This window comes from Eucyclogobius newberryi, unplaced genomic scaffold (genome assembly GCF_026437365.1).
Source record: "Eucyclogobius newberryi isolate DKJ021-1_F unplaced genomic scaffold, fEucNew1.0.hap1 SCAF_5, whole genome shotgun sequence".
Taxonomy (NCBI): domain Eukaryota; kingdom Metazoa; phylum Chordata; class Actinopteri; order Gobiiformes; family Gobiidae; genus Eucyclogobius; species Eucyclogobius newberryi.
Genome location: NW_027316167.1, coordinates 16,346,733 through 16,359,763, shown reverse-complemented (window position 1 = coordinate 16,359,763; position 13,031 = coordinate 16,346,733). Strand labels below are relative to the sequence as shown.

Sequence of the window (13,031 nt, the reverse complement as noted above, 5' to 3'; positions counted from 1 at the left end):
CACAATTTACTCCCAAATACTGACAATTAATCGCCTAAACAACTACAGCTCTAGCATGAAGACACAACAACTGCCCTTGTCCAAGCTGGTATTGAACCTCTGACCTTCAAAATCTGTTGTCAGATTATTAAAGGAGATTGTAAAATGAAATATTTGGACGTATTTGTTGTGATTTACTGATATACTTGCTATAATACTCAACAGGTTTTCGCCAGCATGGAGACTACTTGAGGACTACTTGAGTGTGGAAAATGTTCAGTCCTTCCTCACACTAATTGCTCTAATGTACCGGTACTCGTTTATTACCCAGCTTTTAAAATAATATCCTCTCCCTCCCTTTTTCCCTCGGGCAGGTGATTGACATTAAAGGGAAGTTGCACGAGTCCAAGCGTTTCTGGTCCAAACTGCCTGACGACATCTGCGCCCGGGGCCAGTTCACCGAGTTGGACGACGAGCAGTGCTGGAACAGCCACGCCAAGGCCAGGTCTGTCGCCCGCCGCACCTCACACCCGAGCTCAGAACTAGTGTTATCTCCGCCCGCCTGCCAGGGATTAAAACACACTCACTGCTCCCTCAGATTAGCTCTCTCGCTGTAAGTACAGTAGTCAGGTTTTAGACTGAGAACTTGAGTCTAAGCTCTGAGGCTCAAATACCCAGAAGGCCGTGCAGTTTCTAACACCTCTCATAAGTGCTGCTCTCAGTGGGGTATCTGAACAGAGCAGTTTGGGAAGGAGTCTTTCCTGCTACATGGAAGTGAAGATACTGGAGTGTAGTGGATGTAGAGAGGCACCAGGGCTCTTTTGGTACGACACTAGTGGGATGATACGAGACGTTACATTAGGTTTCAAAATATATATTAACGTGTTTAACGAGTGTGTCTTAAACAATGGTGCGTGTAATAGTTTTACTCCAGAGGTATGCAATTTTGATTCAAAGGTGTCAACTTGTGTCTGTTACCTGCTTGTCTCCATGGAGATGTTGAAGCTGTAATGTATTTAGGTTTATTTGATAGGGTGTAAGTGTGTTTCATGAGCTCATGTCACACACTACATTGTGTGTGACACAACCCAGGCTAACATGTTGTAGTGACTACAACATGTTAGCCGGGGCTAATTCTCAATGTCTGCGTAAGGCAAAGCACTGGGCATTGTCCACAGTAAGGCATTAATCGTATCTATAGATACAGTCGGACACACCCAAGAGGCCCTTTTCCCAATAACGCCCATTTCTAGTTCCTTTCATTCTCTACAGGAATTAGCCAAATCTTGCTCACATAAATAAATAAAAAATATCTGACAGCAGAGAACGTGTTAGTGAGGGATAATCACTGGCAGCACATTAAAATGTTTACATATCATGTAAACATGTCACCGCAGAATACCTATGTGCTTCTAAAAGTAAGTTGTTTTGTCTCAAAGTTGAATGCAACTTAATAGACAAACTTGATTAAAGTACACAAATGTAAAGTCAAGTGTTTTTGTAAACAGGTTAGTTCAGTTTGTGGTGTAATTTCAACATTATTGATTACATTTATTGTATGTTAGAATTAACTTGGAGACAAAACCACTTACTTTTATAAACATATAGATTTCCCCAGATGAAGTATTTACATGGTACGTAAAGGTCTTCACATGCTGCCTGTGATTATTCATCTGCAACTCTCCGCTTTGTGTTAATTAATCATTGATTTATTTTAGTGGCTAATTCCTCGTAAGAAATGAATGGAGCAGGAAGTGAAGCTCCACAGTTTTAAGGCAACCAGAACTAGCCAGTTGGTTTTGTTAAAAGAGAGAGATCTGTGGAGAGGTGACCCTGCTTACAATAAGAATGCAATGTGTAAAATTTGAATATCAGTCATATTTTCTATAATTAAGGTGATTAAAAACAGCAAAAAATATATAAAGTGGATATGAAGTGACATTTCTGTCAATTCCTGATGCGTTGTTAAGGCATCCTCTGATTATAATATTGAGATTATCAAAAAAGCAGCGTGGGGGGCTCTGGGCTTGTAGTTGGTGAGAAGCCGGAGCCCACTCCACACAGAGGCGTGGTTGTTTTCAGAGAACTGCTGCTTCAGACGCGTGTTGTACTGTGATCTAGCTCTCGACACCTCCCCTAAATCCATACTTTGCATCGTTGTAGCGCTCTCTGTCACCGGCCCTGTGCGCTGCCTCCTTCTGCTGACTTAACTGCCTCGTTGTTGAAAGTGAGGTGTGTGTTGCTATAATTCTGTCCTCACAGAATCAAATGTATGACGTCACAGTGTCCGTGTAATCATCCAAACTATATCTGTGACTGCTTTGAAAACCTCCCAGTCTGTAATGTCCAAACACGCCCGTGGCTCCTCCACTGCCTCATTGGTCCACTTCTTAGAAGTCCTCACTACAGGTTTGGAGAGCTTCAGCCTCTGTCTGTACGTGGGGATCAAGTGAACCATGGCGTGATCTGAAGAGCTCACAGCTGCTCAGGCGACGGCACGAAATGCATTGCTGACTCTTGTGTAACAGTGGTCAAGCGTGTTCTGCTCTCTGGTCGGTTCATGGCTGAGATTCCCCTTGTTAAAATCGCCCAGGATAATACACAAGGAGTCCAGGGAGGTCTCTGTGCCTCCTGCATGTTCACGCTCGGTAGAATGTAAACAGCGGCCAGAATGAATGAAGTGAACTCGCATGGAGAGTAGAATGATTTGCAGTTAATAAAAAATATTCCAGAGCAGAAGAGATATGTTTGGAGATCACAGTCACATCTGAAGACCAGGCGTTGTTGATGTAGAAACAGAGCCCTCCGCCTCATGATATCCCCCCGGAGAGATCTCTCTGTCGTTCAGCAGCTGGAAGCCCCGCCAGGTATAACACCGCGGCCTCCCGTTCAGTGCTGTTCTGAAACAACCTTTAGCTCCAGTGTCTCTCTCTGCCACTTACTCTTATCTGAGAGAAAATATTCAATAGTAACTGCTGCCACAAATAAGTTGCTTGTCTCCAAATTACACAAATCACAGTGTGTTCCTCTGATTTAATACCCAGCTCTTTCAGAGTTATTTCGTGTGATCACACTGTGACTAGTCATCACACAGAAATGGGTCACATTAACAAAACCGCTCATAATGGGATTACCTACAAATACAAAAATATGCTATTTTGTCTGCTCAGATATTTCCCTGAAGTGGTGAAGGAAGGACTGACTAACCAGATCAACAACCCTGAAGTGGAGATCGACATCACTCGCCCGGACACGCTGATCCGACAACAGATCATGGCTCTGCGCGTCATGACTAACAAACTCAAGAACGCGTACAACGGCAACGACATCTACTTCCAGGACTCCAGTAAGTCAAATTACAGAAATGTAATTAGGAGTAGGAACTGGCATTTACACTGACTAAATGATCTAAGAACGTAATATAACTGTAAAAAGCAGTCATGAAGATTTTGTATAAAAAAAGACGCAAAAGGATGTATCTCATTAGTGATTTCAGGAAATATTTTGTGAAAAAACATCATTGTTCATGATGCATGAACATATACATTTAGTAGAAGTAAAGGTTACAGGTTAATAATTATTTGAACAGATTTTCAGAACATAGAATGATAGAATAGATGAAATGGATTGGTTATTTCTGTATTACATTTTTCACATGAAAGATTGTCATACACATTCATTATGATTACTTAGTGATGGTGTGATGTCTATTACTTGGCTATTTTAAATCTTAAATTATCAAATGTTTTTTGGATTAGTGTTAACTCAACATGGCATTATAACGTGGCACGATATGTTTTTTCTTTCTTCTATATGTTAATACTTTGTTTCTTTATGCTGAAACTGGCTGTTTAACTGTCAAAACTTCACAGCTTCACAATGTGTTAATTATTTTTAAATGCATTTACAGCAGAGGAACTTTGAATGTAGTTAGTAATAGTAATTAAACTGAAGCTGAAACAGTGGCCCCTTAATCAACACCCCCACCCCCCGAGGCCTGTGGCTGCGCCTGGCACTGCTGTCGGTTTATTTGCACCTTCAGATCATACGCCCTGCGCTGCAGCCATCGTTGTTCTAAGACACGAGCCTCAGTCACTGAAGTTGAGGAGTGTTGTTTTGTTACTTTTAAGTGTGATGTGTTGTTTTGTTACTTTTAAGTGCAATATCCTTCACAGCAGTCAATGGTGATGCCTCAGGTAAAATAATTGCACCTTGCTCACGTGGCAAGACACCAGCTCTTTACAGTGACTTACGGTTGAGAGATTAAAGGCATCTGGTGTCAAAAAATAAATAACTTGACAAAAAGTAATTGATAGACTTTAATTGTCTTATTAATTGTCCTCAGAACTGTAAAGCAGATATAGGTGTGCCATTTACTCTCTGATTCTGGATCTTGATCACATCCTTGATCCTTTGATCCAAAATGCCTTGTTTTCCTTCTCCAAAAATGGAAAATGTATTTGTTATTTTTCTGCTTGTTGTTTTTATGGCTTAGTATTTCTTTTTTTCCACATTATTCTTTTGATTTGATTGGAATATTGATTAATGATCAGTATCAATTATAATGTGTCATACATTATCTATCCACTTATATAGGTTTTATGATATGACAAACAAGACATTTCATATTTTACCAAGTGTTGGACCTGGAACTAAGGGCCTCTGCTGTTTAGAGCCTCTGCTAAAGTTGCCATGATTCATTCCAAATTAAGAACCATTGAATGAAGTCACATCATCACAATCCTGTATTGTCCTGCGACTGAGCAGTGCATCCTATCCCTGCCAACATTCATCTACTTAATTACTTATTAAGTTATTGAGTTATACATGTGTAGATCTCTAAAATGTCACATCGCAGCTTTTCTAAACTAAAGCGTGCAAATGAAAATTTGCTACTGTGAAATATCACTATGAAGAGGCTCAACTTCTGTGTTTCTATTACAAAGCCATTTATGGATGAACATTGTGGTTTACATTGAACAAAATGTTAAACGATAAACTACAGTACATATGTTATAGTTCAATACTAATAAAAAGCATAATATATTTCTTTTAAATATGCATCAGGTCTGCACTAAACACCTGTCTGAAGATATTCAAGCTTGTATCTATATCACACAGTGGTGACAGTGTATTTTGTCACTCTGAACATCTGCGCTTGTTTCCCAGGTGACGAAGGCAGTGCATCGGGCAGTGGCAGCGGCTGCACTGAAGGCTGCACCACCACAGAGTACAGTTACGTGGGGACAGAGGAGGCTCCTGTGATCGGGGCCGACCGCAGCGACGAGCGGGCGGCTGCGGCTGGACACTCGCCCTCCCACAGACCCTCGCCCCGCCTGCTCCTGCTCACCCTCGCCGTCCCCCTGTGGGCCATGCAGAGGCAATGCAGATAATACTCCGAACAGTGCTGTGACTTGACTGTTGCATATGCAGTGTGGACAGCTCGCGGCGCTGCTCACTGGAAAAGGTTTACCGTGTGGTGTGCTCAAAGTGCTGCATCAAACGCCCCCAAAGAATGCCCAGTGCCATCGCCGACGACTTCATTCCCCAGATGGGACAGAATGTGGTGTTTTCTTTACATTCTGGTGGGTTTAACAGATGCATTGTCCTCAAGTGGTGATGTCCAGACAAAAAGAGACCTATATTTTCTTTGTACGGGGGTTGCAGAAGGCGACACATCGTTTTTACTCTTAGTGATCTCCCTTCAAACAAGCTGAAAGTCTTACTGCGTGCATGTACGGCAATGATGTAACCTGACTTTGTTTTAGGCTTCAAAAGGGTGGCTATAGAGGGGGGATGAGCTAGCAGTTCACCCGGTTTCGTGTCAGCTCATATGGGGCTCAAGGGAGTAGCATTTCCCTTGAGCTTCTAGTTGCACATATAATTATCTCTAAGAAAGTACCACTATGCGTACCGCACTAAGAGAGGAAGTTCTTTGCACAGGTTGTTTTAGTTTATGGCTTTATATGTAACAGGACATAGAGTTCATCCAGGCCGCATATAAAAAAATATGTATTTTCATTTAACTGATGTATCGGGGCTGTACCTGTCAACAGTTTTGTATTTCACTGGAAAGGAGCTGCGGTTTATCCAGTTTTATATTCTACTTTTTCATTTAATTCATCTCAACATAACACTAACTGCATTGTATTGCTGCTGTCCATATGGTCAATATTAATATTCATTATATCCAAATAACGCGCTAATGCAGTGGTTCTTAAGGAGTTAAAAAGCTGTTTTTATGCTGGTAGTTGGGTTTCTCTGCAGTTTTTTCTTTGTTCAAAATGCATTTGATTGAAATGTTAGCTCTCGTTTACATCATCATAGGTTTTAATGCTGTTTTCAACCTAATTCTGCCCTAGTTTAGCCCTTATTTGATCCTGCTAAATTCCTATTCTAGCTTCTGTAACTCATAAAGCCCAAAATGTTATCAGAAAGTACTTGGTGTGAAAAGACTGAGAACTACTGCACTAATGTTGTTTTAGTAGCATTCTGTGATCCAATTGAGTCCCTTTTTCTACATGGCTTCCTCCTTTTAATTACAAGCACATTTTCCCTGTTTTTTGGCCAGCGCTCACAGTCTGGAGCAGTGCAGTCAAATTTGCATGTGCTTCTTTATATATTCTCCTCACACCTTGGTGGAGCCCACAGGGTAAGAGCAGGGAAGCGGACATGTTCTCTCTGCTGGGCATGCACAAAGTCAGCATCTTTGAAACCAATACTGAGTCAAGGTTGGCCGTGGAAGTCAGCTCTCTTAGAACTGGGGTTACTCTTCATCTTGTTTGTACTATCGGCCGGGGTTTGACCTCTGTTGCGTTTTGAAAGATAAAGAAAAACAGCTGTATTCACTGCTGATTTGAAAAAAGTTGGTGTGCGAGACTAGTATTTAAAGGGGCACTGTGTCATTTTTTCCTGGTAAAGGGTCTGCTATCTGCTGGTCTCCATGGAGATAATGCGTTTATTTGACTATGGATGTTTTATTGCTAAGAAATACCTATTGAACTAATACTCTAGTGGCAGGAAAGAGCCGTGTGGGAACATGGGCGGGAGCGCTGAAGAGACTCCCTGGTTTCTTAATCTTGTGAGCTTTGGACCCTTGTACAAAGCCATGACCTCGTATTAAGAACTGTTTTCAAATAGTGCCCAGGAGTGATCTAAGATGACTCAAACATGAACGAACTATATTTAAAACCACATTCATGAGGTAACAACAGTATAACATGGTAGAAAGCTTCACAAAGTGGATTTTACGTAATATCCCCTCTTTATTGAAGATAGATGATCAGGAGATCCCCTTGAGATTCCTGGCCAAGGCCAACACACAAAAACAATGTCCTCAAAAAGCTGCGGAACATTCCAGGCAAAGCAATAGTATCTCTTTTGAGACAAGTAGATGCTCCACCAGTAAAGTTACACAGTGCGCCTTTATTAAATGATAACAAAACAATATATTTCAAGTGGTGTAACGATAGGATGTTATACAGTTTCAATACAATCCCTCACCAAAAAGCATCAAGCTGGAGAAGGAAAGAGAACAATATTTTATTCAATCTCTATCACACCAATTCAGGCGTTATTATCCTGGAAATATAAAATTACTATACATTCTGCAATCTACAGTTTTGACAAGCACTGTTGATTCGTCGTTTATTGAAAGGGAAAATGGTGCAGGGCTCTTGACTCATTCATTGTCAGGACGCATTCAGCTCTAACTCATCACATAATAAGGACCTGAGCCGCTCTCACATAACCAATAAGCCAGGCTCCTGTCTCAATGGGCGACTCCTACACAGCGCAGCCCTGTAACAAATTAACAGCTGCTCTGAGCATCTCCAAGCAACTGTGAGCCCACGATGAATACTAAACCAAAGCAGTCCTGGGATACAACTGTTGTGCTTTGTCGAGAGGAGCGAAGAGGGAAAACACTGTGTTCAGACTGGTTCACATCCAAATACGAGGAGAGTCCGGACTCTCAGCGCTCACATTAAAACTGCTCCGATTGTGGGAAACATTAGTAATTACAAAGAGTTTATTATAATAGGAGGCTTCTTCAAAACCAAATCATTCTGATATTTATTGTGCGTGTAGGAGGGTATGCAGTTTAACTTGTCTATCTTGTTTTAATTCAAATGTAAGTGCGTTGTTTTTTGTTTTTTAATCGCAAAAACATTATTTTTTACTGTGAGGGAGCTCGTCTCTCATAAACAAAATTAAAGCCAAACTGTGGAACATTCTTTGCAAAAAAAATTACATTTGGAGTATGATAACCTTAACAAAATAATGAATGGTAGAAGTTTTAATTTAATGGAAGTCTGATTTTAAAACAGCGCAAAATAGAAATGAGTATTTTAAAAGAGGAGATGTTAAGACAAGATTTGACAGTAAGTGGCACAGTTTGAAGAAGGCTTATTAGATTTCAATACAGGCTAATGACGAGTTCAGTAGATTTGCCTTGAAGTTCTATAAGTATTACTATTTTGAGACAAACACTTCAATAAATCACTCTAAAGCTACTAGTTGTTGGCTAAAGCTGGTATCAAATGCCCCTGTAATTGAATGACTACTACAAAGCCCCCCAGTACGCGACTAAAATGTCCAGCACTGTCCTCTGCAAAGGCTGAAATGATGCATCAGAACGCCCCGGCTCCACAGCAGATACATGCACAAGCAGATGGCAGAACAGTTGACCTGCGCCGACCCTCCCCAGAAACAGCTTCGGGGCGAGGTCACTCTCACCATCGCCACAACGACCAAATTAAATCACAGACTTGTCGCCCCTATTTGTCCAGTTTGACAGGAGGCACTGGGGAGCAGGGAGGGCATCCAAGCAACTGACCACTGCACAAGGAGATTAGCATGTGCAAAACGAACACGATAGATACAGGACGACCATGTTTGTCTTCCATTTGACTTTAAAGGACGGACATTTTTCAAGTACATATTGAACTATAACATAAGTAGATAATTATTTTACACTCGGGTTCCAATCAAAACTGCAGAACTGATAATTGACAACATTTTAGAACTTTATATGTTCTACGGAGATGTGGGTGGGGATAGGGGGTAGGTGAAAGCCCAATACAGGACTGCTCAAACATGAATCAATCAAAATACAACTTTGAGTAACTAATGATGAGGAGACACTGCTGTAGTAAAATAAAAGTCGATTCTGCCTGGTATGACTAAACTAACCCAGCATCTAGGGGCTTTAGGCGGGATAACGTCACAACATCGCATTCTGATATTTTCACATTTTAATACATACACAATGTTGTGATATTTTACAATTTCACGAAAAATTACATTCATTTCATTCAATTATTTCATTCAATTATTGAATGAATGGAATAGATAAAAAATAATTTAAATAAAATAAAAATATCAGTATTACAAAGTTGTTGCTTGCCCAGGGGGAACTGGAAATGGCATAAATCTGACGGTACAATGTTGTTTACGCCTTTACACTCCCACTAAGAGTTCTTATGAAGTAACATGCTGATTTGACCGCACTGCCAGAGAATATATATAGTACTATTATGCTATAGTAAGACCTCATGTAAGTCCATACGGGAACAACCAATTAAGTCGTCATCATGTTCGTCAGGTCGGTACAGTCACTCTTTTCCTGCTCTGAGTTTCTTTAGTGGAGCTGCTGTCCATATGCAATTAGATGTAGAAGTCTAATTAGCTACTCAAAGTGTCGCCTTCAGATAGACTCTTTTAAATATCAGGCCATGAAGTTAATTAGCGAACGGCCTTGTCTGAAGCCAGCTATTCTCCTCCGTGATCTTCCACGCACCAGCCTTGGTCAAACAATTTACACAGGCTTACGCTTGACCTCACAAATCACATTTAATTCTGTTTACAGAGCAGGCCGTTAATTCAAAGGAGAAATGCAATGTTATGGGGGAGTCATGAAAAGCCGATTGGATATGCTTCAAGATTATAGCACAGGTCAAGTAAGCGATTGCTGAATTGGAACACTGTATTTATCTCAATGACAAGTTAATCGTCAGCCTTCAAATATCATCATTTTCTGTGGAACCAGACCTGTTTAACCGTTAATATGATTCCTCTTTTGTCCATGTGTAGTCCATGGTATGTGTCACTACGTTTACATGCACAGAGAACTCAACAACCAAGCTCAATTTGTCTTGTAGTCGACGTGCAGCAAAAAGATCCAAAAAGGTCTTGGAGGACTTGGGGACACTCAATGATGTCTCCTAATTTAACAGTTGCACTAAAACGTTGCTCCTATAATTGCTTATAAAACAGCTATTACACCTATAGCTACACTTTTGGCAACATCTCATTTACGTGGAGCTTTTGACTTTCAGACACGCTTGAAACTGCTTCGTTATTTTCTCTCTGCGGTGCAAATAAGCCCATTTGTAACTCCGGTCATTTATAACACGGCGGATCGAAACAGAATCACGCTTTTGCCGTGGAGCGACCGTAGTTTCTCATCTCCGCTGATCTAATATGATTGCATTATGTCCAAACACATGTCTAATATTTCCGTTTCTTGCCTGATGCAGTTGAACGCTCGGTCTTTATCCGACTGCACGGTTACTGTACTTGCAGCAAGCACCAAGTTGAAACCATTTTTTCCTCTATGCTTGTAATAATTAATTCTGCTCATTGTCTTGTGTGAAAACTCAGCACTTTTCAATTAATTCTTACTCATACAGTGAATAAAATTGAGCTGCTTGCTTTCATATAATTTGACGATACTTGCAAATGAAACAAGTTTATCCAGAATCTACCCCATACGTTCACTGCGTTTACAGGCGCAGAAGGAAAACCGAACATGCGGGCTACTCCAATTAAAACAGATTTTCAAAAATGAACGTGAATCCAAGCGGTACGACTGAGGCGCCTTAATTCGAATATGAAAAAACATCCCAATAACACATCTGGAGTAATAGTGTAGTGGTGTTGATGCAGTGTGCACCTAAAAAACGAGTCACTGGATGTTTTCCTGAGGCGAGCGAGCTGGACCGATCATGAGACAGGAAATGCAGCTTCAGATAGGTTTTTATTTCATCCATGGGTCATTGATGTGTCTGCGAGGCGCGACTATTACTGCGACTGCGATTACAGCGTCAGAGCTTCACTGTTTGGCCGTGCAGCTCTATCTGGTTTAAGGTGTTATTTGTTATTTTATCACTTTATGTTGTGCAAAAAAAGGCATACATTTTCTTGCTGTTCTGGCTTTTGAGTGGAATAGACATAACACTAGGTTTCAATAATGAATTATATATTAACGGTCTTGTTTCCACCCAGTCATAGATATAGAAATAAAAAGTGGGGAGCATCTTGGACTTTAATTTTCATTAGTTTCGGTTTGATACGACAAATCATTAATATCATCCTAGTCATTTGCATATGTTTTTGCAACACCCTATTAGCGCTAGATGCCCTGTATTTCTCAAAGACTCCATTTTTCCTCATGATATTCTAGTTTATTGATGAATGACCATGTGGAAAGCATTTTATTATCGGTCTATTTTACAAAATATATTTCAAGCTATGGGAGCGTCTCAATTATGTTCACTTGCCTGCCTCCTCGACTCCTCACTTCCTCAAGCTGTAACCCCTTAGGAATGGAGGAGTCAAGGAGGCAAGTGAAACAAAGCTAAATGCACCCAACTATGTTCACATACCAAACTCAACTATTTCGTACCTCTTGGTGGAAGAATTGCATTTCGGTTGACCATGTATATCTCCTTTCTCTTCATTATCTTTGACCGATTCAAAATCAGACGTTTCAGTGGGGGGTGTTGTTGGGGTTTTGTACCGAATGTTGAAAACAAAATATGTTATGCAAGGTCTGTTGTCCATTCAGTGTCATTAGCTGCACTTTTGCTGTGGGTGCGGTTCTGTTGTGGTTTTACAGTAAGGAGCACACACGAGTAAGAGTCAGTGCACGCGGTTTGGGAAAAGTTACTATGAAGTCGGTGGTTGTAAGCAGACATGCCTTACCATTTTTAAAATACTAAAATGGATTGCTTAGTTGGCTTTTGTTATACATTCTTGTATACAGAAAATACTACAGATAATAAACATTTTATTTAAAAAAGAAAAAAGTCGTCTTGATTGTGTTAAATGAATGTGTTTTGTTGTTTTGTGACTGTATTTGTCCCTGTATGACTGCAGCTAAACACACTGCATTCCCTCTGTCTGCTCCAGGATCCAGTTCTCCCAACAGGTTTTTTCTTTCAAATGCCAATGTGTTTTTTAAAAGTGGTCTGAGACTAAAATATCCACCCAGTCCCGATAAAACACTCTGCAAATTAACTTCATATGTTTCATGTGGATTTCCCTGGGACAAAAACATCTTGTCTGAGTTATTAGTAGATTAATTTCATTATGATCCGAAGCAACTAGTTACCAGCGTTCAAAACCATGTTCTAGCACAGTGAGGCTGGAGGCTCCTGAGAGAGCTTGGAGTAGAACTGCTGCTCTTCCACTCTGAGAGAAGGCAGGAGGTCAGGCCAAGGCTCTGGATTCACCTGCATCTTTGAGATTGGGGGAGGGAGATCACATTTTCTAATAGGGCTGGGAAACATAATAAAAATCTAAATGTGATCTCATCCTTTTGGTGATTTGTCAAATCATCTCTAGCTAATGCTGTTGGTTTGCTTGAACACACTCTTTCCCAGCCATTTGGTTAGACTCTGGATTTAAGAAGATGCCGATGACTTTACCTCTTAAAGCTGATAGACAAATGCAAAGTGTACATGAATCATGATGATATCAAAATTGTGATCCCGCTCCAAGAAGTTGTGATATCTTTTTTGGCATATCCTTAGTAATACTTAGTAATTTAGTTAAAAAGTAATACCATTGTAATATATATATCTTTATGTGAATTACTTACATGGAACACTTTAATGTTTGCTAACAGTGAATATGTGTGCAGCTCATGAGCATTAACTTTGATTTATGCAATGTGATATGAACCTGTTATGAATACATTATGATTTGTGGAAACCCCACATTTTACTAGAAACACAGGACATACAAGTTTTTGTCTGTTGTAAAAAGTC

General features: G+C 40.4%; 1 protein-coding gene across 2 annotated transcripts in view; it reads left to right on the top strand.

Moving 5' to 3' along the window:
* The window catches only part of gpc6a (glypican 6a), a 172,922-nt gene extending 166,758 nt beyond the window's left edge, over positions 1-6,164 (top strand). The window contains exons 8-10 of one of the 2 annotated variants that reach the window (XM_072465324.1): positions 354-484; positions 3,150-3,325; positions 5,149-6,164. In XM_072465324.1, coding sequence (XP_072321425.1) covers positions 354-484; positions 3,150-3,325; positions 5,149-5,372 — 531 coding nt within the window. In that variant the 3' untranslated portion in view covers positions 5,373-6,164. The remainder of the gene's footprint in view (positions 1-353; positions 485-3,149; positions 3,326-5,148) is intronic. The other variant, XM_072465325.1, reaches the window with a different exon arrangement.
* The last annotated feature ends 6,867 nt before the right edge of the window (positions 6,165-13,031 follow it).